We start from the raw sequence: 27577 nt of genomic DNA on the forward strand, positions 1-27577 counted from the left end.
GTATCTTCTAATTTTTTCAAACATGTTTTTTTGCAAAATGTATTACTGATAAATTATGTTTCGTTCTTTATTTGTTACATTGTTACATTTACATAAAAAAGTAGTGTTTAATAATTGTCTTCACAAAATATTGTATTTTGTGTTTGTGTGTTGTTTTGTAAAATTTGTTACTAATTTTCTTTGTTTATTTGTTGCGTTTACATAAAAAGATGGTTTTTAATTGTTTCAAAAATGTTGCATATAGTGGTTGTGTTTTTGTTTGTAAAATGTATTACTAATAAATTATTTTTATTTCTTTATTTGTGTTAACAGTGTTACATTGATTACCGGATTGATAACCGGTAATCTTCAATTGTTAATTCAGTCATGGCTTACTGAAAATTTAGATAAATTTAAACACCTAAAATAATTTGCTCTGAAAAATGAAAATATCTCGAAAACTAATAAATTTGGGCATAGGGAATGTTATATAAAAATTAAAGTACTAGGTCTGGATCACGCGTATGAAAAAAAAAGTTGATTAATAGCAAGCTGAAAATTTGTTAATCGCTTGAGGGTGTCTAGTCGGACAAACTTTGATATATGGGAACACTGGAACAGGGGAAGTTTTAATTGTGGAACAGGTTAAAAATTTGGAACGATCAGACCACGAAAACGGCACATGTATTTTTTCCGACAGAACAGACTTAAACTCTCCGAACAGAGATTAAACTCTCATGCAAAAATCAGACTGCTATTTATCACTAAATGGGAGTTTTAATGAGTGGAACATGTAGAATATGTCAAATGACAGAGAGTTTAATCTGTGTTCGGAGAGTTTAAGTCTGTTCTGTCGGACGAAATAAATGTGCCGTTTTCGTGGTCTGACCGTTCCAAATTTTTAACCTGTTCCACAATTAAAACTGCCCCTGCTCCAGTGTTCCCATATATCAAAGTTTATCCTACTAGACACCCTTAAGCTATCAACAAATTTTCAGCTTGCTACTAATCAACTTTTTTTTCATACGCGGGATCCAGACCTTTACGTTAATGTTACTTTTCAATAATGATATAAAATACAGGGTGTTCCATTTAACATTACTGAGAAAATAATGTACTTGCGTTTTGACTCACCCTGTATTTGATATAAAAAAATTAGCGATATCAATAATTCTTAAAAAATTTGACAATAAATAAAAAAAATATGGCATTAATAAACCATTGCTGTTGTGCTTATTTTTATTTATACAGGGAGTTGAACTTGTTACGATTTTCATACAAAATTGGTTATAACTTTGTAAATACCCTGTATAACATTAAAAACCTGTATATTTTTGTGATGGAGAAGTTAACACGATTTCGAATATAAAATAAAATATAGGGTGTTCCATTTAAAAAAAAACATAACTTTGATTTGTTACTATGTTATCGAACACCCTGTAACATTCTAACTAATTTTGTACTGTGAAGCTCAAAGGTGGCTAAAATTTTTTGTTATTAACTTTTATTGCTATCTATTAGTATAGCGGAGCTATTGAGCTTTACCCTACTAATTAATCACCCTGTATATTCATTGTTTTCCATCTTTAGACGTATTGGACGAGTTTGGCAACTACCACTGTGACAGTAGCAGTTTTAGTTGACATACTCCTCTGATACGTCTAAAGGGAGTAACAATCAATATAATGTAAAATAGGTTTATTTCGCTAAATTTCCCACCTCTAAAAGTTTCATCCCTTTCTATCTCACAACTTAATAGGTTTTCCATCTTTTGCGTTATTTTGCCGGTTATTAGCGCTATCACCACTGATGAATGCCGTATCATCGAACTGTTTAATTAATCTTTGTAGGTTATCTTTATTCTCTACCATCATTTTGGCGTCATTTGTGCAACATTATCTATATTGTGTCTTTATGGGACTAAGCCACAATTATTGGTGTAATTAATTTTTGACGTACCAACACTCGAAGATCTACAATTTGTTTCTCAAACTTGTTTCCATTCGGCAATAATCACTCGAGCCCTCCGGGCTCTCCTGTCTATTGCCAGGCAACAAGTTTTCGAAAAATTATCGCATTATTTTCAATTCATTCTCACTCTCTTGTGATATTAATGTTGAGAATTGTCGAAGAACATATATTTTCACCGGTAAATTATTTGCGTTTACTTGTGTCAAACTTAATTAGCAATCTCCGTATGTACACTCGAGATTTAACGGTAAGGTAAACATACAAAACTAATTTTAACGCTCTCGTAGTTACACAGTTTAATAAGAGAAATGCCAAGCAAATAATAACCAATTATAATCATAGAGGATTAAAGCAAAAGGTTTTAGTCAAGTTGCCGGTCCCATCTCTATGATCTGGAACAGCTTCGGTTTACGTCGTGTCCCCATGAATTATGATATTGCTCTTTAAAAGAGGGGTGTTTTAATAGCTCGCGGGTAGTGGGTGTCTATTTGTTTTCTCTGGAATGAAGAAATATGCAGAGGACAATGTGTAATTGAAATTATAATTTGGAATAGCGAGAGAAATGGCGGGAACAGTTATTAATTCTTTTGAAAGCATCGTCGTCTCTCGACGAACAAAAGTGTGCCCGCGCGCATTTAAAAACGGAATTCTAGACGACGACGCCACGCCGAAAAGGAGAAAACTATGTCCCTGAGGGCTTGTTTAAGGAGGAACGAGTATAAAAACGATATAGAACTGAAAATTTACCATACGTATCTAAAAATCAACTCGATTTAAAAATAACTAGGTCTTAATATCGTGGGACAATACTCAAGAGATTATATGTTGCATCTTAAAGGCAAAAAGTGCATTCTTGACTATGAGCTCTTTTTTCAAGAGCCATGATCTCACTCTAGAAACAAAAATAAGGCTCCTTAAATGTTATGTGTACTCAGTGTTTCTATACGGAGTAAAAACGTGGACATTGAAGGCGAAAACTCCATTCAAACTTTAGGCTTTTAAGCTATGGTTGTGCAGAAGGATCCTGAAGATACCATGGACAGACAAAGTCACCAATGAAGAAGTACTACTTAGGATGAACACAACCGCAGATTTAGTCAACATCGTGAAGGGCCGTAAGCTGCAGTACTTGGGACATATAATGCAAAATCAAAGCAGATAGGGGCCACTCCAATCCATTTTGCAAGGTAAAATTTAAGGAAAAAGGGCCCCAGGTCGAAGAAGAATATCCTGACTTGCGAACTTGAGAGCATGGTGTAGAAAGACCTCAACACAGTTATTCCGTATAGCAACCAACAAAATAATCATAACCAGAATGATCGCCAATGTTCGGAACGGACAGGCGCCCTAAGAAAAAGGATTTATGGCTAGTTGCACCAACAAATCTTAAGCTGCAGCTTAGCCCAGCCCAGCTTATAGATAGGTCTGCTCTAAGTCTCACTTACGTTGCACCATAATTTTCGATTGTTATCCAAGCACTACACGTGGCAATCCACTGCGGAAACCTGAAAATTGTTTTAAGACTCAATGGTGCAAAGCGTATGTTTCGTAAGCTGAGCTTAATGCGCGCCTTAAGCTTAAGATCTGTTGGTGCAACCAGGCATTAATGTTCTTTTATAAAGATTTAGGATTATTTTTTAACGATATTTTCTGAATTCACTGCTTTACATAAACTCTCTTCTTTATTTATATAGAGATGTGATTTTAGTACTTACTTGTAAGTTGGCGGGGTCAGGATCAGGACTTCCGGTCTGATCTTCAAACGGCATTCCAACTTACAGGAAGGATTACCGATAAACATCTTGGAGGAGGATCGGATCAAAAAACATGGAGGGATGAAAGGATGACCAACAAAAATCTAAGCGGAGGAGAGGATCATCAATAAACCGGGAATAGAAGGAAAGGATTATTCTCTCCTCCGCCTAGATTTTTATCGGCAATCCTTCCTGTAATTTGGAGGGACTGAGGCTCAGATCCTGATCCTGCTCCCCGCCAACTCACCACTACTGAGGCTCATCATCACGATTGCCCCAATAAATGTTCCTTCGTTTTGTCAAAAATATTACTCTATTAAATCTTTTTTCTTCCCATTGGTATCTGTTTAATTTAGTCTGTTGCGTACTTTGTATTTACGCATACGTTGCACAGTTATTTTGTTGCTACTTTGCTAATAGCTTGAGGGATTGATTTCAGTTCCAAGATGATATGGACTGTTTATAATAATTGTATTGAAAGGTGGCAAAATAATAAACGTTAAGTTTTGTCTAATTTCGTTAAAATATTTTACCAAAAAATATCTCAGTAGGAAAGTAAAAAATCTGTTTTTATTTCTATATTATCACTTTAAAATATATTATCGAAATGCCACCAAAAAACCGTTAAAGTATTTGTTTGCAAATCTTATAAATAATCTAGGATACCGTTAAGACCACCCAAGAATTTTAATATTTTTAGTCAAAATCGGAAACGGCATTTTGCCCAGGCAATTGTATGTAGAAAAAGGCACATCCTCTCTATTCTATTTATTTTACAATCTGCACCAAGATGTGAATAGAAAGACAATTCTTTTTGATTATATTTAAAGTTTTATTTAATGGCACATTTGTAAATAAACTCTTTATGTCAAAACTTACTAAAATATTATTTGGATTAAACTCAATATTTGATAATTTGTTTAAAAAATATTTTTTATAAATGTGTCATTATTATTTGTAAATGGTTTTATAATATTTAATAAAAATTTTGATAGTTCACTACAAGGATAATTGATGGTACTATAAATGGGTCTAAGTGGAATATTCGCTTTATGAATTTTCGGTACTCCATAAAAATGTGGTGTCTTACTGTAATGAGGTGTCATTAATTTTCTTTGATAGTACGTTAGATCATTTTTAAATTTGAATAAAGTTTTATAGATTTTGTTTTCCGGTGTCTTCGTTGGATTCTTCGTTAATTTGGTATACGGTCCATTTGTAATTAGATCTGTAATTTTGTCCTCATATTGAATTTTATCCATTATTACAGTTGCATTTCCTTTATCCGCTAGTAGAATTGTTATGAAGTCATCATTTTTTTAAGTTCTTAAAGCTTTCATTTCCTCTTTGCTGATGTTGTGTTCAATTGTATTAGATTTTTCCAATTCAAGTTCACATAGTCCTTTTTCATGAGTTGGTAAACACTGGGATATTTTTTCATATTCTATTCTATCTAAAACTAAACCTAACAGTGAACAAGAAAGAACAAAGAATTGTATTTATAAAATACCTTGTGAATGCGAACAATTTATTTAGGTGAAACATCAAGACCATTAAACGTTAGAATAAGTGAACATCAGTCTTATATTAAAAATAGAGAATTTGATAAGTAAGATGTGGTTACCCATAATGAAAGAGGAAGTCAATAGAAAGAAAATACCACGATTAGTAAGTCAATAACTTATCGAGTTAGTACAAATTTTATATTTTAGTATTACTTATTGTATATCTATGTATTATTAATATTATTTATAATTTATATAACATATTAAAGTCAGAATTTGGTATTAGTTTTTTAAAAGTAAATTAAATGTAAGACCAAATACTTACGATGTCGGTATAGTATCACGAGGTTTTTTCCTGGTTTCCCTCCTGATTTACTATGGAATCTCTAACGGGAGAATTTTACTGTCATCGTTGCATTTGGTTGTCTTTTTAAAGACAGATCACATGCTATGATTTTTTTGTGACGGATATTCTTGAGTTGGGATTGATTTCATGTAATCGAATGAACTATCTTTTAGTAAAGTCGTCCCAGGAACGCAACTCATAAATATTGGCGATATAATTTTAAAGTAGAAGTATAATATACGTCTGAATTGCCAATATAAATGAGTCAGGTTAAATAAATTATTAGAAGAATTTTTTTTACTTAGCAACAACATTTTTGTTTATTTTAGTAGTATTTTGTATTTTGACAACGAAATCCGATTTGGGCTTCGAAACGTTAGTAAAATCATTTTTTTGGTAAAATTATGGCTTATTTCCCATTAAAAGTAATTTATTATAAAAATGCCACAAGAAAATAGCTTCATAACAACAAAACTTGGGTTATTTCAATTTTTCACTTAAATTTTAAAACTATGTAAAAAATGTAACTAAATCTTGTTATTACCTACAACTTTGCTATAACTTTTTCCTCTTTCACTTGTAGTTTTGCGAAAAATCGTGATAAACCCTGTTTTATCCTTTCAAACTCACCCCCTTCAACTTTCCGATGTCAGATTGCCAGTAATAGCTATTTGTATAACAAGGGAGGAAAGTGTAACTTTTCCTCCCGAGAATGAAGTTTACTGCCCGACGCGTAGCGGAGGGCAGTAATCATTCAAGGGAGGAAAAGGCACTTTACTCCCATGTTATACATATGGGTTTTCCACCTTCCTCAAATAACAAGTCATTTTTTCATTTTTACTTAATTTATTTATGTAACTAACCAACAAAATTTATTAGAACTAAAACAACAAGTAGGTACAATATAACTGTCAACTGTCAAATATAGGTCAAATTATTAATGTAAACATTGTTAAATCAAAATAACAATTTACTGTTTTTTACCATTCTGCAAAATACAGGATGTTTTATAAATAAACGTTAAAATGTATAGATACTCCGTAATAGAAAATAGATATTATACAGGGCGTCAATAAGTTATATTTCATGAATGAAATACCATGACGTCACTTTTACTTTTCCTCCCTAGGGAGGAAAAATATTTTCCTCCCTAGGGAGGAAAAGTACAACTTTGCTCCCTACAATCAGGTCCGGAAAAATATACTTTCGGTAGAGGGAGGTGGAAAATAATTTTTCCTTCCACTTTTATTATATTTTCTTCCTCTTCCAATGGATTCCATCCTGCTACTACACTTTTTCTTTCAATTTTTACCACTTTCAAAGGCTAGGCCCTGGTCTAGCATTTATGAATCATCAACCAATTCAAAGCGTTGGTGCTTTCTGTGACATACCATTTTTCATGTATAGAACTTAAAATTGTTTGATACAATTTTTTTGTTTGTACTTTTCAGACTATTCTCATAAGGTTTCTTTATATTCTCAAATGATAAAGCAAAAAAGTACTATTATTTCCTTAACATATTTAGAGGAAGTATTTACGTATCACTTTAAATGTAGTTCGTCATATTTCGGATCGTATCTGAATAATACATACATATTAAATTTATATGCTGCATTTAGAAAATATGTTTATGTAATCGTATATACGTTATTTCAAGAATGAAACACGCGCAGCTGCCTTTTCTCAACTGCCTGAGGGACAATTACCCCAATTCTCTGGTAATATTTTAAGCCAATTCGCTGACAATCTGATTTTCAAAGACGTCGACTGCAATATACCTGCTTTAAGTAAGGACTTACTCATTCGCGAGTTGTAAAGCTCGACGCTTAATCGAAGATTATAGAGCGAAAGCTGCGGAAAGCTTTCGGAGCGAATGGCGCGAAAATAATTTACACCATGTCGCGATTTCCGGCAATGACAACGACGCAAAATCATTGGCGTTCACAAACTATTATCAGAGGGTCTGCTTGTATTTACTTGCTTAACATTATTAAAGCTCTACGTAAATATATACCCACAAAAAAGACGATTCAAGATGATTCAAGGCGATAATTTATTTATTGTACTAAGTACCATCATGTATTTTTTCAATGTATTAATACTCTGGGCTAATTAGCAAAATACAAGGAAAAGTTATTTACCAGCAATTTTATTACTGGAATCGAATCTTATGATTGTATACAGCGTGTCTACTTAAGTTGGAAACATATGGGAAACTTTTTTGTTATTCATTTTACGAAAAAACATCAATACCATACATAAAAGGACTATCCGAGAAACTTAAAACAATAGGAAATAAATTCAACATTTCAACAACATTCAAAACAAACAACACATTGAGATCTATTCTATCTAAGACTAAACCTAACAATGAACAAGAAAGGACAAAGAATTGTATTTATAAAATACCTTGTGAATGCGAACAGTTTTATATAGGTGAAACATCAAGACCATTAAACGTTAGAATAAGTGAACATCAATCTTATATTAAAAATAGAGAGTTTGATAGATCTCAAATATGTCAACACGCATGGGATAATGAACATAGAGTTCAGTGGAGAGATTCAAGTATAGTCCTGAAAGAAACAGATAGTAAAAAGAGAAAAATCAAAGAAGCGGCTCTAATTATGCTAAACGAAACCAATTGTGTCGCAAATTCCTCGGTGGAATGCAGTAGGATATGGATACCGATCCTGAAAGAGGAAGTCAATAGAAAGAAAATACCACAATTAGTAAGTCAATAGTCGAGTTAGTACATATTTTATATTTTAGTATTACTTATATATCCATGTATTATTGATATTATTTATAATTTAAACAAAATTATAGTAAAGACAGAATTTGGTATTAATTTTGAGAGTAATTTAAATGTAAGACCAAATACTTACGATGTCGGGATAGTATCACGAGGTTTTTACTGGTTTTCCCTCGTGATTTACTATGAGATCTCTAATTTTAATATCACCGTTGCATGTGGTTGTCTTTTTAAAGACAGATCACATGCTATGATTTTTTTGTGACGGATATTCTTGAGTTGGGGTTGATTTCATGTAATCGAATGAACTATCTTTCAGTAAAGTCGTCCCAGGAACGCAACTCATAAATATTGGCAATATCATTTTAAAGTCTTCTACTTTAAAATGTATCATATGTATCTGAATTGCCGATATAAATGAGTAAAATTAAATAAATTATTAGAAGAATTTTTTTACTAAACAACAACATTGTTGTTTCTGTTAGTAGTATTTTGTATTTTGACAACGGCACCCGATTTGGGCGTCGAAACGTTAATAAAAATCATTTTTTAATAATATTGTGGCTTATTTCCCATTATAAATAGTTAAAATAAATTAATATATTATAACAAAACAAAAGCAAGTTTGACATTTAATAATGCTTTAGTTAGATGGCTCTACTCGAGTTACTTGGAAACAAAAAAAGAATGAAGAACATTGCTCAATGGGAAGCCGAGAAAATGCATTTTTTAACGTATACCGATTTTTAACTTTGAGATTACATTTTCTCCAACCTCATTTTTTATTTTAATTTTGTTATTTTTGGCAATTTTTACTCGTAATATCGATAGTTTTTATTAGAATAATATATGTTGTAAGTATTTTAATATGAAAATTGGTGTGTAGAAAGAGGACAAAAACAAAAAGCTGATGGTTCGAAAATTATAATCGTATTGTTTATATCTTTGCCGTAAATGCCGGTCAAATTTGACCGGTTGTATCTAAGGAACCACTCATCACAATTAAACGATTTTTCTTTTAGAAGAAACGCCCTGCCGTTTTTTTTAATACCGTTTTCGTGATTTAATTTCATTTAATATTTCCGATTTTTTTTAGATAAACTTACTACAAGTGTACCTTTTAAAGTTAAAAACATAAATATTCTCATTTGAAAACTGTATAATTATTTAAACAATTTTTATTTAAACAAATTAAAATATTGTGTTATAATAAATAAATTAATTTATTATAACAAAACAAAAGCAAGTTTGACATTTAACCCCGGCGCATATTGAACCTAAGCGAGTCACAACCTGCGGCGGTGGGACGGGTGACCTGTGCAGTTATTTTTCTAGCGTGCCGCATATTGAACACAAGCTAACCCGACCATCGGCTGTCGCCGTAACGAATAGAGACGGGCAAAATAAATGCAAACGTGTAACGGTTACTATTGATACCGGTTCTCAGTGGTACTGAGTACAAATACTGATTACAAAATACTGATGTATCTGATCCTTGTACTGAATTGAGTAGACAACTAAAAAACGGTAGTTCCGTACATGTAACTAGTAACTTTTTAAAAATATTTTACACGTCCCTAGTAGTCGTAGCGGTATGACTTTCGAAAACATCGAATTTGATCATAAGCGGTTGCATAAAAAGATATCTTACGCTGAGTATTCTATTTCTGCATACCTTTATAATAACAAGCATAAGTTAAACACTGCATTGATTGTGATTGCTAAAACGGTTCGCATGTTTTAAATAAGATTTTTGCTGATTATGTTTTTGCTAAAATATTAAAACACAAAAAATGCAATTCACAACCATCATTTAATTTTTAACGATAAACAAAAGTCTAATAAATATATGATGACAAGTTTAAAATTGATCTACTTTGCCGTAGACAGTGTCATTAATAGATATTTTTTACCATGAATAATTTTCCAATCATTGTGTGGATTTAGAAATACATACTAAACAATTTTTTGATCTGTATAAAGGAGATTATAATTATGACACATTATGGTACTCCTTATTTTTCAAATCTTGCTCTTGTAAACGCATAACTTTGATTTATTGGCTAAAGCCACACTAACTAGATACTTCACAAGAAATTAAAAATAATTAACATGTAAAAAATTCACTGTTTTAATCAGATATATTCCCTACTATTGAAATAAAATATTAAAACGAATAAACGAAAACTTGTAGAGTAGTGCTGATTGATACAACAGAGCAATAAAATGTTATTCATATCTTAATATATCGCCGCTTATTCATTTCAGATATTTCCATCTCGCAAACAAAAACACCAAAAAATATACATCTGGCGGTGAGTCACCCGTCCCAATGCCCAGAAAACTGTAGGTACGTTGACGACAGACCTTCCCAAGCTCGACCTGCGAACGCATGAACTGATAGTAGGATGCGCAGAACGGTCTACGCAGTCCGCCGAGGCAGGTTGTGTCTGGCTTAGGATCAATTTGCGCCGGGGCTTAATGATGCGTTAGTTCGATGGCTCTACTCGAGTTACTTGGGAACAAAAAAAGAATGAAGGAAATTGCTCCATGGGAAGCCGAGAAAATGCATTTTTTTAACGTATACCGATTTTGAACTTTGAGGGGTACATTTTCTCCAACCTAATTTTTGATTGGAATTTTGCTATTTTTGGCAATTTTCACACGTATTATCGATAGTTTTTATTATAATAATATATGTTATGAGGATTTTACAGATATGAAAATTGGTGTGGAGAAAGAGGACAAAAATAAAAAGGTGATGGTTTAAAAATTATGATCCTATTGTTTATATCTTTGCCGTAAATTTCGGTCAACTTTGACCGATTATATCTCAGGAACCACTCGTCATAATTAAACGTTTTTTCTTTTAAAAGAAGCATCCTGGCGCTGTCTTTCGAATACCGTTTTCAAAATTTAATTTAGTTTAATATTTTCCGAGATATTCTATTTGATTATAAGCCAAAAAATTGTTTATAATTTTAAAATATTCCTGAGGCCGCTTAAATAGTCCAATTTCAATTCTGTAAAGTACATTAGATAGGTATGGTGTCTTTTTATACAAAAATCATAGTTGTGCTTATGCATCATAATTATTGTGGTTATTATAGCGACCGTAAATTTTAATTTTTATTTCAATTGTTGCTAAACTGTTCATTTAATTTCCATCGGCTTCTGGAATTATAATCTATACGAAATGAGCTTTTATATTACCAAGTTATTTAATTATTGATAAACAATTACTTATCTAAAATTTTAGTTGAAAATTAAAGATTTTGTTGGAAAAACCCGCATTTTCCGGGGAAAATTTTCGTCGAAGTAAATCGGGAAAACAAGTCTCTATGCAGAATTTAATTACGGTGAAATTTTATTTGGTTGTTTTTGGTGTAAAGTTAAAATCTTTGAAATTATAGAGCAAAAATTGAGAAAAACACTACTTTCAGGCGCCATTTTGTTTATAATATAAAAAAAAGTAGCACACTATCTGCGGACTTTGCATACCTATATTATTAATATATACAATCATAAGATTCGATTCCAGCAATAAAATAACTGGTAAATAACTTTTCCCAAAAATGGCCTATTCTCCGATAATATCTGCCCAGACCCAGACTATAAGTTTTTTTACCAGCATTTAAACTCCCTCTATAAAAATTTAATTCAATTTAATATATGTATGCACCACTCAATATCCAGTATCTGCTGGCTACAGGCTCACAACAAATATTATACAACATCATTATAGATTTCTTGACAGACACATGTACGGTTCTATAAGATTTGTACGCGAGCATCGAATTTCTTAGCGCAGTTTGCTTACCGTACTGTCTTCTATTAATTTTCCGTTAATTTCGTATTAGGGAGAGAATTGTGTATTTGTCTGACTGGAGAATCTATTGCAACTGGCTGAATGTTTATGCTTCTTTTTAGGGAGCCTGTCCGTTCCGAACTTTGGCGATCATTCTGGCTATGACGATTTTGTTGCTTGCTATACGGAATAGTTATGTTGAGGTCTTTCTATACCATGCACTCAGTGTAGCAAGCGAAATCTGCGGTTGTGTTAATCCTTCGTAGCACTTCTTCATTGGTGACTTTGTCTGTCAATGGTATCTTCACATTCCTTTTGTGCAACCATAGCTCAAAAGCCTTTGATAGAGTTTCCACCTTCATTGTCCACGTTTCTACTCCGTATATTATTTTTGTTTCTAGGGTGAGGTCACGGCTCTTGAACACAGAGCTCATAGTCAAGAATGCAATTTTTGCCTTTCAGATGCGACACCTAATCTCTTGGGTATTGCCCCACGACTCATTGATTATAGTTCCCAAGTAGTCGTATTGTGAGCCACGTTCAATTCTCATTTGGTTCACATACAGATTTGCTCCAGTTATGTTTCCCTTGCTGATGATCATTAGCTTGGTTTTGCTGGTGTTTATATCCAGTCCATATGTTCTACTTGTTTCCGTTATTTTGTTCATTATGGTATTGGAAAACACTATTGTATCATTTGCATACCGCAGGTTACTGAGCTGGACTCTATTTATTGAGATGCCTTCATCAATATCTTTTAGAGTCTCTTCAAAAATGTGCCCTGAGTACAGATTGAATATCAGCCGTGAAATTATGCTATGTCTATGCCACTAAAAAAATGCTTAACATATTTTTGGTTTAATACTGCTTGTCGGTTTTTTTACCTATCTCCCTAGAAGTCATTAAAGAAACTACGACAAAACTAAATTATGAGGACATTGTTTGGATTTTATTTAAAAAAAATTTTCAAATAATTTTCTATTTTCTTCGCCATGCTTAGACATTGATAAAACAGTGATGGATTTGGCCGTTACTTGAAGAAAGTTAATTTTATCTCAGAATTCTTTTTCTTGATGTGTCTAACCGTGACGAACGTTAGCGATAATCATGACAATCTTTACTGTATCTGCAGCAACTCGGAAAAGCTGCACAGATGTTATGTTGAACCAGGTTCTGAGGTTTTTTAACCAGGATGTTCTTCGTCTTCCTGGACCTCGCTTTCCAAATATTTTTCCTCAAATTATCTCAGGAATCTATGTCAGAATAAATCACCGACAACTTTTATTTTCTACACTTCCACAAAATGTATTACAATTTATTATCACTACATTATCACTACTTCTGAAGTGATGCATTTTTAATATGCGTCTACACTTTATAGTCTTTAACTGAGACCTGAGAGCTGTTTGTCTCAAGTTGACCATTCAGATATGGTTTGGCCACGTACAACGTGTGGAAGACGACAGATTACCCAAGCAAGTACAGATGGGCACCAAAAGGACGACGGAAAAGAGGAAGACCTAGGAAAAGCTGTATATAAGGAATTCATAGGGAAATCAGAGAAAGAGGCTTGAACGAAGACATGTGCTACGATCGAGAACAATGGCGATTGAGAATCGGAAGACGTCGTAGAACGTTATGAACCGATTATATATATGACCATTCAGAATTAAATCCGTATTTAAAATTTCTAAATTTCCATAAATTCTAACAAAGATATCTTAAGGCCCTTATTTTGAATATGGAAAATTTGAAATTGTTCATTAAAAGACTGATTATAATCTAAATATAAGGTGAAGTACATATATAAAATCTATTTTTCTATTATTAAAAGCCTTTTGTGTGTCTGCTATACGTTTGATAAGGGCTCTACTCGTTTGACCTATGTAATTTTTTGGGAAGTCACCATAAGTAAATTTATATAAACCACTGTGTAAGTGCTTGTTCTTTCAACAAGAAGTGCTTTTCAACAAGAAGGGCTATAAGTGTTTTTTCTTGTAACAACAAAAGCCAAAGAACCACCCATACTCCTAATGTTATTAACAGAGGCGTGCGGTCCATGGAAGCGGGGGAAGCACCGCTTCCCTATACTTCGATAGAAGAAAATATATTTTTAATTAATATTTAATTATCAACAAATTTTCCCTAATCTAAATAATCTAGGATGTAGACAATAGGATCGAAAATATTAAAAATTTATCGCATAAACGACCTCAAATAATAATATACACACAATTTAACGCATCCTATACCAAGAGCCGTGCCTGTATGGAAGCTCTTTTCAAAATCAGCGCAGTTGATCCATTGAAAATGTTGGCCGGCGTGGTCAGGGTTTAATGACCGCACTGACAAGTCATCTTGAGTTCGTGCGAATTTTCTTACAGTGGAAGCGATTTGCTGTTCGCCTTACGCCAGCATTTACTTATAAGTCAGTCGAAATTCGTAGGTATACGAGGCGACGTTTTTTTAAATTGTAAATTTTGTGCTGTCGTTTATCTTTTTCTGCAATGGAAGGAGCGAGTGGACCGTGTGGATTTATGAATAATATAGAAAACTGTGTTTGTATTTGTATTGTGTGTAGTTTATTAAAAAAAGGATTTTCAAGTCGAAGTTATCAAGAGAAAGTGGACATTATTGTCTGGTAGGTCAAAGGAGCCCATTAATTTGGAGACAAAAGTGGAAAAATCGGCAAAGAAATTTACCAGACATTTCCATGTGGGTTTTATGAAAAATATGAATGGTTAACTGGATGCAAAATTGTATCAAAATTATTTTGTTGGCCCTGTATTCTTTTTAATACAAGCGAAAAAACACATTGCAGCTCGGTCGGCATTATAGTCCTGTCGCCAGGGGGGGTACAACGGCCTTCTTAATTCAGATGGACTTACCTAAGTTTTTTTATGTATTTTGGCCCGTAGAATACGAATTTTTTGGGTAACAGCTGATCCGGATGTCGATAAGATTGTTATAAACAAAAAAGTTGAGGAATTACATAACAGCGATTTCTCGCAAAAAAAATTTTTTTTTGTATTTTTTGAGTCATTCTAACCAAAAAATGTTCCTACAAGTTTTTTCGTAGAATGCATAGTTTTCGAGATAAACGCGGTTGAACTTTCAAAAAATCGAAAAATTGCAATTTTTGAACCCGAATAACCTTTGAATAAAAAATAAAATAGCAATTCTGCTTACCACCTTTAAAAGTTTGAGTCAAATTATATCTGTTTTGAATATTTTCATTGCTAGAAATTTATTTTTTGATTGTTAAAAAAAGCTATAAACACATAGTGTTTTCCGTGCCTAATACATGCGTTTTAATGCATGCTATGTAGAAATAGCCCCGCTTGCACTTTTACCTCTTCTACCTACTCGTTCGATTTTACATCACTCAAGCATTAGCTTGTGTTTATAGCTTTTTTTAACAACAAAATAATAAATTTTCAGCAATACAAATAATTAAAACCGATATAATTTGACTTAAACTTTCAAATGCGGTAAGCAGAATTGCTATTTTATTTTTTAATAAAAAGTTATTCGGGTTCAAAAATTGCAATTTTTCGATTTTTTGAAAGTTCAACCGCGTTTATCTCAAAAACTATGCATCCTACGAAAAAATTTGTAGGAACATTTTTTGGTTAGAATGGCCCAAAAAATACAAAAAAATGTTTTGTTGTGCGAGAAATCGCTGTTATGTGATTCCTTAACTTCTTGGTTTATAACAATCTTATCGACATCCGGATCAACTGTAACCCAAAAAATTCGTGTTCTACAGGTCAAAATACATAAAAAAAACTTGGGTAAGTCCATCTGAATACAGGAGGCCGTTGTACCCCCCCTGGCGACAGGACTATTACAGATTTAAATAATTTTCATAAAAGTGTAAAGCGACATGTAAATAGTAAGTGCCATTTAAGTGCTACAATTAAAGAAAAAACATTCGGGGCATATCGCATTGAACATAGTTTGGACAATCATTTAAAAATAAGCCATATACTTCACAATGAAAGCGTTAAGAAAAATAGGGATGTGTTAAAACGGTTGATTGATGTAACTTGTTTCTTGGGAGAACATGAATTAAGTTTCAGAGGTCATAATGAAACAAGTGAATCGACCAATCGAGGAAATTATATCGACCTTGTAAATTTTTTGGCAAAATATGATGAAACCCTAAAAAATCATTTTATCAATTCCACAGTTTTCCGAGGTACCTCAAACACAATCCAAAATGACTTAATTAAATGTACTGCTGACGTTGTAATGGATCATATTAAAAATGAGATAAAAAAAAGTTCCATTTGTTTCAATTGCACTTGATGAAACAACAGATGTAACTAATTTTTGTCAGTTACCTATTGTTGTGCGATATGTGGTTGATGGTATTCCTTAAGAGAGATTTTTAGAATTCGTGAACATAACTGGCGATCGGACTGCAGAGGCTATGTTTCAAATTGTGTGTGATACTATTTCTAAGCTACGTTAAAGTTTTCTTTTCGACGCTAAGTGGCTTGGCATCCTATTTTTCAAAATCATCAAAAAGAACGCATGCTTTGGATATGCACGTTCAGAAAAGGTTTCCAAAAGTTGCTCAGACGAGATGGAACCACAATGGACGCTTAGTGCAAACGGTGTTTCAATACCGTGATTCATTGATAGACTTTTTTCAAGACGTTTGGGATAATAAAGAAAAATGGGATGCTGAGACTGTTACTGCTGCTAAGGGGTACTTACATTGGCTTAAAGAAAATTTCGATTTCAATTTTTTGCTAAATGTTTTTGAAGATATTTTTCCTTTTACTGATATTTTATTCGACATTTTACAGACGAAGTCAAATGACATTGGATTTTGTGTAAGACAAATAGATGAGTTTCGAAATACACTAATTAAAAAACGAGAGCAGTTCAAAAATATTTGGGAGAAAAATGTAACTATGGGGTTAGAACCTGAAAGTAAAAGAATAAAGATTGCTAATGTCGGCGATAGAGAGACCTCCTATCGACGATTATACATCGAAATTTTTGACAATATCATACAACAAATGAATTCTCGATTTCAAAATTTTAACGGTTTTAACAATGAATTGTATCACCCGAATGTCTTTCTCAAGGGGCGTGCAAGTCTCTCAGTCTGGGTTAAACACTATTACTTGCTTGCTTGCTTCGTTTTACAGGTAATTTTTTATAGTTTTTGTTTTTAATCCATATAAGTTAACAAGTAGTATAATATTAGGTATATACCTACTATTTACCTATTAAGTAGGTACATATTTATCATAGTATATATTTTGATCTCGACCCCCATAAGAAAATAATTTTATACTCTTACTGAATCGCTTCCCCTTCCGAAAATGTCACCGCACGCCACTGGTTATTAACTAGTTTTTTATCTATTGTAGCGACGAAAATGGTTTAACTTGACCACTACCGGACATTCTAGGGCAACAGTCAATAAAGTCAAAATAGCGATGTAATTGCCCAACAAACCAGCCCTAAAGAATGGCTCAAATCAACATTTATTGCAATACTAAAAAAAGCCAACAGCAAGTATTGCAAAGAATACAGAACAATTAGTTTACTGAGCCATGTGTTTAAGTTGTTCCTAAAAATCGTTAATTCAAGAATATATACCAAATGTGAAGAAAACATCGGCAAATCTCAGTTTGGTTTCAAGAGTGGTTACGGTACACGGGAGGCACTGTTTAGCATTGAGGTTCTTCTACAGAGATGTCGGGATGTGAAGGTTGATGTACATGCCTGCTTCGTTGACTATGAGAAGGCATTCGACACTGTTCAACATGATAAGTTAATGGGTAAACTAAAAGAAATAGGCCTGGATGGACGAGACATTCGGATAATAGCCAATTTGTACTGGAATCAAACAGCTGACATCAGAATTAACAACCAGAGATCTGAAGAATTTTTTATTCTGAGAGGAGTTAGACAAGGTTGCGTGCTCTCCCCGCTTCTGTTTAATTTTTATGCAGAAAAGATCTTCTGAGAAGCAGTGGAAAACAGAACAGAGGCTATAATTGCCAATTGAATAGTCATCAACAATCTGAGATATGCTGATGACACAGTTCTGCTAGCAACGGATAGGGATGATTTGCAGGCACTCCTACATTCAGTGACAGACCATAGCCAACAAATGGACCTGAAAATAAACATAAAGAAAACCCAATGGATTGTCATCAGCAAAAACAAAAATATAGCTATTAACTTGGCAGATATTAGAATAAATGGAGACATGGTGCAGAGAGAACAAGTATACAAGTATTTAGACTGCTGGGTGAATGAAAAATGGGACTTATCACAATCAAATTCAGAATAGAGCAAGAGCGAACATCATTTAGAAAAATGCAAAAGGTTCGTGGATGAACAGAGTAACAAATCAAGCGGTAATGCAGCGGCTAAAGAAAGAAAGATAAGTATTGAATATCATAAAACGAAGAAAACCAGAGTACTTTGCCCAAGTGATTAAAAATCCGGAATATAAAATGCTACATATAATTATCCAAGAAAAGATAGAGGGAGAAAAAACATTCTGGGTTAGGAACTTCCGTCAGTGGTATGGAGTGAGCACCACGACACTATTTAGATCAGCTCTGGACAAAGTAAAGATCATGCGACTGATCGCTAATGGTCTAAGAGGACAAGGCACTTAAAAAAGAAGAAGTGCCCAATAACCTTAAAAAAGATATGAAGTTATGTCTTTTTTTATACTTCACTTAACTTACAATGTTATACCTTTGGCACATCCTGAGGAGAAGGCAGACACTATATATTTAGATTTTGAAAGATTTTAAAAAAAAGTACGTCCTGGTGAAAAGGTAAAAAAAATTGAAAATAAAAGACAGCTTTTATGTTTCATTTCGGATCAGAGATGATCAATCATCCCCTTGGTTCGTTTCACTCTCTCCAGAGATCTTCAGAGGGGCTATATTATGATCTGCTCCGTAAAAAAATTTTGTAATATACCCTTCTAGACCTGGATCCCGCGTACCAAAAAAAAAGTTGATTAATAGCAAGCTGAAAATTTGTTAATAGCTTAACCGTGTCTAGTCGGACAAACTTTGATGTACGGACACACTGGAACAGGGAAAGTTTTAACTGTGGAATAGTTTAAAAATTTGAAACGTCAGATTACGAAAACGTCCCATGTATTTTGTCGGACAGAACATCCAATTGATTTGTTTCCCTTTCATTAAACTCTCATGCAAAAATCAAACTGCTATTACTAACCAACATGATTCCTGTCATTTGACATGTTCTTCTTGTTCCACTCATTAAAAAGCCTTAGTTGGTGATAAACACCAGTCTGATTTTTGCATGAGAGCTTAATGAAATGGTAACAAATCAATTGGAAGTTCTGTCCGATAAAATACGTGGAACGTTTTCGTAGTCTAACGTTCCAAATTTTTAACCTGTTCCACAATTAAAACTTCCCCTGTTCAAGTGTTCCCATACATCAAAGTTTGTTCGACTAGACACCGTTAAGTTATTAACAAATTTTCAGCTTGCTATTAATCAACTTTTTTTGATACACGGGATCCAGGTCTATTCTTTTATAACATAGAAAATTGTTTGTTTGTTTTTATGTTGTAGTGTTAAAAATTATTTTGATTTAATAATACAAGTCAGTATAATAATTTTGAAATTTCTTTTTATGAAAAAGCTCAATTTTGTATATATTTTACTCGGAATCCATCAGCTTTCCTTAAAATATCAGCTTTTATACCAAGCTCTCATTATAGTAGAAAGGTAAATAAAAGTTAAAGGGTAAAATTAAAGTATATGTGTAAATTTCTTAAGAAATAGTACCTTAACATCACCGACAAAATTTATGACGTACGGCAATGGACGACAAGAACGATTACGCAGGAATTAGAATTAGAAGTTGGGAATGAAGTTGAGAATGGGCGGGAAAAGAGTGAAGTGATTTTCTTAGAAGTTTGTTCACATTATCTTCGTTTTATTTCCGTCAATGTGAATATGAATAAGTTTCTTGATAAAATTTGATTGAAAAGTTTTGTTGTATTTACGAAGCCGTTTCCGACTTGTTTCGAACGCCGAAAGGTTTACATTGTAGCAAAGTGGCTTATCTATTTTGGGAGCCTTTGTATTTTGTGTTCTGCACAAAGGGATAAGACTAGGATTTGATTATATTAGTAGTACGAGTAGCTTTAAATATATAACGTTTATTTGGAAGTTACGTATTTTTAGAAATTTTGTAAGAAGACAATTTAAAAATTATAAAGCGAGCGAAAATGTATTACTGTCAACATTTTTATTTTCAGTTTCTTTTTTAGTCATTTTCTTAAATTTTTCATCTACATTGTATTAATAATTATTGTATCGTATTTTTCTGTCTGTCGCAGTTCTCACATGTTGATTTTTTTTTATTTCTATCTAATTAAATGTTGTCTTTAAATCTAACTCTTTCTTCTTTTGGTATCATAACCCTGGATGGGTCTTTGCGTGTCTGGCTATGTCCTTCCATACATACGTCTCTTATGCCCTTCTCGTCCATTGTCTTACATTCATAGCTTTCAGGTCTTTTAAGTAGTTATGCAATCATCTTGTTCTGGGTGTTCCTTTTTTCATAATTATGTTATTTCCTTTATTGATTTTATGCCTTTAAATCTATAGATATTAAAAATAATATAATTATCTTTTATTTATTAAAATTCAACAATAAAACTATTAAGTTTTGATTATTGAATAAGAAGGGTCAATAAATAATAATTGAACTAAGTACTCACCAAGTTGATATATGCGATATATCAAAAGACAGAGGCAAAGCTTTTTTTCTAGTTTTATTGACTTTAAAAACAAGGATTGCTCATTTCGGTATCTCATCATCATCATCAACATTTGCTTCTGTCTCCAAAGTTGAACCAAGGGCTACCCTAATTTTTCTTTCAGCTCTATCGGTCTTTAGCTTCCTGCACAAAAGTTCTCAGTGATTCTTTTGACGACATTTGTGCATCGTTTAGGTAGTCTACCCTTGTTTCTTCTGTCTGCTCGTGGTCTCTACACTACTCCGTATTCACTCTGGCTACATGGCCCACCCAGGTCTACTTCAGCCAAACTATGCGCTCTGTGGCATCTGTGACGCCTGCCCTGCTTTCGATTTCCTGTCCCTGAGACTCAATACAGCTGATGAGCATTCTTCTTTACTTTTTGAGTTTGGTTACTGTAGCCTGGGTTAATAAAAACGATTCGAAGCCGTAAATCAGTTTCCTTACAGACAGCATCTAATTCAGTACCTAAGCATAGTTCCAATATCTTTTAAGTTATCTGTTATCAGGACTATGCAATCCGCACAGAAATTCCGTAAAACGTTTGGACACTATAGGTATACTTGTGCCCATCTCTTCTTAAATACCAAACCTTCAACATGCGAAATTTGCAATGTAGTAAATAGTATAAAGCATTTCCTGATAGACTGTCAATAAGACTGTTAAATATGTAATTGAAAGACATTCTTCCAATTTTCCAAATAACTTGAAATCATAGTTGACAAAAATTTTGTTCCGAACAATTTTTACAACAACAATTAGGTTAATATAGTGTCTTGCGTTGGGGTCTTTCCGTAAGAAAACTCTAACATTTTCTATCAAGACAAGATGAAGAACAAGGTATATTTCAAAAATCTACGATTTGAGCAGCGCGTAAGGAAATGGACAAGTCACAAAATTTCACAATAAAAAGCGAATATTTCGCGAAATGAATATCAGATCGAAAAGCTTAAAAAATATTTTTTTTAAAATCTATCGAATGATACCAAACACGACCGACAGAGAGGGGTGGGAGGTAACTTTAAAATCTTAAATAGAAACCCCGCAATATTTCGCGAAATGAACATCAGATCGAAAAGCTGAAAACTACATGTTCAATATTTTCCCAAAAACTTACGAATGGCGTGATTTGGGGTATTTTAAAATCTTAAATAGGATCCCCATTTTTATTGCAGATTTGGATTCGTTACGTAAAAATAAGAAACTTTTATTCCAGACATTTTTTGAATTATGGATAGATGGCGCTGTAAAAAATATTTTTGGAGATGGAAAATTAAATTAATACATAGAATATCCCCACTAAAATGAAAAACTTAACTTTTTTGGATTTACGACCTAATGTTCACAAGCCAATAGGTCCCAATGGTGATTTAGTAACTGCAAATTTAGCATCCAACGCTCTCCACTATAATAACTTTTGAGCGGATTCGATTTTATGAAAAATAAAAATATAAATTATTATTGAAAATATGATTGTCCTGTAACTTTTAAAATATATATTCCTTAGCAGTTCCTTTTAAAAATCTATAAATCTGAAATATTCATGTTCGCCATTGAATGCGTTTATGTCATTTTGCCAAGAGAGATCTCCCGCGTCCGTCGCAGTCCCCATCCCGACTCTTCTTTCCTTTTCGCCAATCCTTTCAAAGGATAATTTTTCTCCGAAAGTTAATAAGACAGTATCCATCAAAATCGAAAAAGAAATGCATCACAATGCTCTCAAGAGGCGTCAAAGAAAAAGAATACGAAAAAAATGAATAAAAAAGGGAAAAGAAAAGGCACAACTTTCGGTATTAATTCAGCCGATGGCTATCTCGCTGCTTGCTGCTTGAGATTTAAAGACAAATTCTTTTTCTTACGGTTTTTATTTTCTTCTCTTTGTCTGTCAGAAAAGATTTTTTGATTAAAAATCACGAATGCATACATAAAGGGACATTATGGCTGTGATATGCAATCCGCATCAATCGACTTTAGTTTTTTCTTTGCTTTTTTTTGGTTTTGAGGGAGTAAAAAACATTTGGGAAATCAACCAAATAAGAACACAAAATATCTAAAACTTAATAAACTTCACAAGTTGTAAAACAAAATTAATTAAAAAATGTCAATCCATTATTTTTATTATAAAAAAATTATAGAAAGATGAGGCCCATTTAAAACTGATATAAATTTAATCTAGAAGCTCATATTGCATTCATAGATATTGAAAATAGCCCTATCAAAGAATAATCTGACCCCAAAAAAATAAAGGAAGGATGAAAATTTGGGAATAGGTAGTTGAAATTGTCTATTATTATATAAGAAAAAGTTTACAATTCTACATCCCCTCCATTTTACAAAAATGGATGACTAATTCAATATTTTCGAGTTATTTGCGAGTAAATATGTTCATGTTTAACAAAATTAAACATGTTTTTGGACGGTTTTTCGGAGATAACTCAAAAAGTAAGTATTTTAGCGAAAAAAATATTCTTAGCAAAAATATAGCCCATCAAAAATTGAAAAAATGGTGTATACATGAGGTCTGTAGACCCAGTGGAAGCAGAGTTGCAGCTAATGAAAAGTAGGTTCTTCTTCGTCAAATTCCAAATCGAATATTTCAATGTGAAATAACCCAAAAACGGAGCACTTTTAGGGGAAAATTCATTTTAACTTTTTTAAAGTGTTTAAAAAAAGGTTTATTTTTGTTTAAAAAAAAACTTGTAATATTAAAAGTAAGTGAATTACGCTCCAAATATTGTTGGTCCCTTTTATTTTTTGGTAAAAAAATCGCTAAAATAACTAGCATCACAATAATTAGCATCACATATATGTTTTAACATTACCACTTCACAAGTTATTTTGTCTATGTATTATTTATATGATCTGTAGTTTCATCGCTTCAAAGTGCTTCGTTTTGAAAAAGCTGTAGTTAAAATGGCTTGAACGAGTAACTAATCACGAGTTTTTGCAAATTTTGAACAGCCATAGCATAACCAATTTTTGTCTAACAAGAAAACAAAAAATCAAAAATATTCAGAAAAGCAAAAGGTACATTTTATTACTCTTTGAGATTTTTGGTATTCCTAATTGTTTTTAAGTTAATTCAATAAACAATTACGCTTTTATCATAATTAAAAAAAATGATTTATTTTAAACCCAATTTTTTTCAAAACTTTAAATTAAAATTTAAATACTTTAAACCAATAAAACTTCTAGATAATATAAACAATATATAAGAAAAGTAACTTGTAAAGCGGTAACGATTAATTTTATTTGAGAAGCTAATTAAGGGGTGATTTTCGCCATGTTTTACCAAAAAATAAAAGGGACCAACAATATTTTGAGCGTAACTCACTTACTTTTAATGTTATAAGTTTTTTTAAAAAACAAAAATAAACCTTTTTTTACACTTTAAAAAAGTTGTAATGAATTTTCCCCGAAAAGTGCTTCGTTTCTTTTTGGTTATTTCACATTGAAATATTCGATTTGGAATTTGACGAAAAAGAACCTATATTTCATTAGCTCAAACCCTGCTTCTACTGGGTCTGCGGACCTCACGCATACACAATTTTTTTCAATTTTTTATAAGCTATATTTTTACTAAGAATATTTTTTTCGCTAAAATACTTACTTTTTGAGTTATCTCCGAAAAACCGTCCAAAAACATTTTTTTTTTTTTGGTTAAAAATGAACACATTCACTCGCAAATAACTCGAAAAGTATTGACTTTTCATTAGAAGGAAGTACTTAGGATTAGTCATTTTATCCAATTCCAGACTTATTTTGAACGTATATTTTTTCACCCCCGAGAAAAAATTTTCACCCCGTATTTTCCAATTTTTTTAAAATAGAGGGGTGTAACTTTTCCTTATATAATAATATACAATTTCAACTACCTATTGCCAAATTTTCATCCTTTCTTTATTTTTTTGGAAGTTTTCGTAAAATTTTGCATTTCTTGATCGGGCTAAAAGACCTTCTACCGAATCAATAGCAAACAATTTGAGAAAAATGTGATTATAACAATCAAAAGTATGTGTGCAGGAATGCAGCCAAATGAAACAAAACCAAAGAATAATCTAAGGTCTTAAAAAAGATAGGAAGCCTTTGAATGAAGACCCTACATAAAACTGACACTGATGACATAGAATAATATGTCGATATTTATAATTTTTCTACCTTTTACAGTATTGTAATGACCATAATGGTAGGGGAGCAAAATATGCTAAATGTGCAATCACTCGAGCGCTTTGGAGACCTATTGGGTTGTGAAGAGTAGGTTCTAAAACCAAAAAAAGTTAAGTAAAGTTTTTCATTTTAGTGGGTGCTTGCCATTTTTTAATTTAATTTTTCATTTCCAACAATCGTTTTTTCCGATTATAACGCCATCTATCCATAATTCGAAAAAATATTTCGAATAAAAGTTACTTATTTTTACGTAAGGAATCCAAATCTGCAATAAAAAATGGGGGTTTCTATTTAAGATTTTAAAGTAACCCCCCACCCCACTCCCGTGGGGAGTTGTGTTTGGTGCCATCCGATAGATTTTTCAAAAATATTGAATAAGTAAATTTTACAGTTTTTCGATCTGATGTTCATTTCGCGAAATATCGCGGGATTCGTATTTAAAATAATAAATTTACCCCCCACCCTTCTCCGTGGGGGTCGTATTTGGTATCATTCGATAGATTTTTGAAAAATATTGAACACATATTTTTTAGTTTTTCGATCTGTCATTCATTTCGCGAAATATTTCGGTTTTTCTTGTGAAATTTTGGGACTCACCCATTTCCTTACGCCCGGCTCAAATCGTCAGATTTTTTAAATATACACTCTTTTGCATGTACTTAACTTACCTTATCTTAATCTGACAATTTCGAGTTTTTTTAAGGATAGATTCTTTTTTCGGGCCCCCCTTAACGAACTCCCCTGTGTTAAGAGCCAATATATGGTAGAGGTACATCTGCAGTGTACCAGGTTTCTCCCCATATAATAATCTGACGCGCTCGAGTAACTGCAAAAATCCCCGCTTGGGCTCCCCTACCATAATGTAATCTTACGCCATAAAAACTGTTATGATGCATTTCCAAATCTATATTTGTTAACTTCACGAATTTTCACTGATCTTTGCTTTTATTTTTCAGGTATATGAAACTATCAAATTTAGGAGGAGTAACCTGTATACTTATTATTTCTTTGAACATTGTACGAGCAGATCAAGATTTTTTGGAAGTAAGTTTGTAACAATATAATAATTAAAATTACTTTTAATTTAAAGTAATATAACTGACAAAAAATATAGTTCATTTTATAAATAGGCCTGGATCCCGCGTACCAAAAAAAGTTGATTAATACCAAGCTGAAAATTTATTAGTAGCTTAACGGTCTCTAGTCAGACAAACTTTGATGTACGGGAACACTGGAACAGGGGAAGATTTAATTGCGAAACAGTTTAAAAATTTGGAATGTCAGATTACGAAGACGTCCCATGTATTTTGTCGGACAGAACATCCAATTGATTTGTTTCCCTTTCATTAAACTCTCATGCAAAAATCAGATTGCTGTTACTAACCAACATGATTCCTGTCATTTGACATGTTCTTTGTGTTCCAGTCAATAAAATGCCCAGTTGGTGATAAACACCAGTCTGATTTTTGCATGAGAGTTTAATTAAATGGTAACAAATCAATTGGAAGTACTGTCCGACAAAATACATGGAACGTTTTCGTAGTCTGACGTTCCAAATTTTTAAGCTGTTCCACAATTAAAACTTCCCCTGTTCCAGTGTTCCCATACATCAAAGTTTGTCCGAATAGACACCGTTAAGCTATTAACAAATTTTCAGCTTGCTATTAATCAACTTTTTTGGTAAGCGGGATACAGGTCTAAAATATCTGCATGCAATTAGGATCATATTGCCTTATAAAGTAGATTATATATTTTATTTCGTTTTACAGTTTTCGCATAGCTTCTCCTTATTCCTTTTCTTCTCCTTCTATCGACTGGCTTTTATTTCTAGCCTCCCATTTTCGATAAACCTTGCATTATTTTTTCCTATCCCAGTCTTTCAATTTGCCCAAGTAAATGTATTCATTTAGTTTCAAATACTAATTCCTTCTGTTTTTACACATCCATATATTTTTTTCCTACATTGTTTCTCTTTCATATCTCAGAAAGTTTTCCTTGTATTTTTTAGGATCCATGGCTCACTAGAATATGTGACTATTATTAGCACAGCTATTAGTCTAATAACTGTCTTATACATTTTTATTTTTATCGTTTTTAATACGTATTTTTAGTATTTTCTTGATATTATTTGCTTGATTAGTTTTCCCTCGTAATCTTTTATTTTCAAACCTAAATAAATAAACTAAATGTTTGCGAAGTAACAAGGAAAATATCCCAAAATCGCTGTGAGTGGCGAAATTTGAAAAATCATATTTTGGAAATTGTAAATCACAGGGACTTCTACCAATCGTCATTTTAAAGAGGAAGGATGGAAGTTTTTTTTCTGTGAAGCAATGCCTATACCTGTATATCACCGTGGAAAAAAGTTATGGAGCAAAAAACAAAATTGCTATCTTTCATGTTACAGTCGAATCCGCTTATTAGAATACCCCTTATAGGAATATCCCGCTTTCAGGACTATAAATCTTAGGCCCCAAAACGTTTGTACGAGCCACCAAT

General features: G+C 32.6%; 1 protein-coding gene across 2 annotated transcripts in view; it reads left to right on the forward strand.

Moving 5' to 3' along the window:
• The window catches only part of LOC126887081 (metacaspase-2-like), a 106813-nt gene that overhangs the window by 23848 nt on the left and 55388 nt on the right, over positions 1–27577 (forward strand). For both annotated transcript variants that reach the window (XM_050654416.1, XM_050654414.1), the window contains exon 2: positions 26035–26122. In XM_050654416.1, the coding sequence (XP_050510373.1) occupies positions 26039–26122 (84 nt within the window). In that variant the 5' untranslated portion in view covers positions 26035–26038. The remainder of the gene's footprint in view (positions 1–26034; positions 26123–27577) is intronic.

Source organism: Diabrotica virgifera, chromosome 6 (assembly GCF_917563875.1).
Source record: "Diabrotica virgifera virgifera chromosome 6, PGI_DIABVI_V3a".
Classification (NCBI taxonomy): Eukaryota; Metazoa; Arthropoda; class Insecta; order Coleoptera; family Chrysomelidae; genus Diabrotica; species Diabrotica virgifera.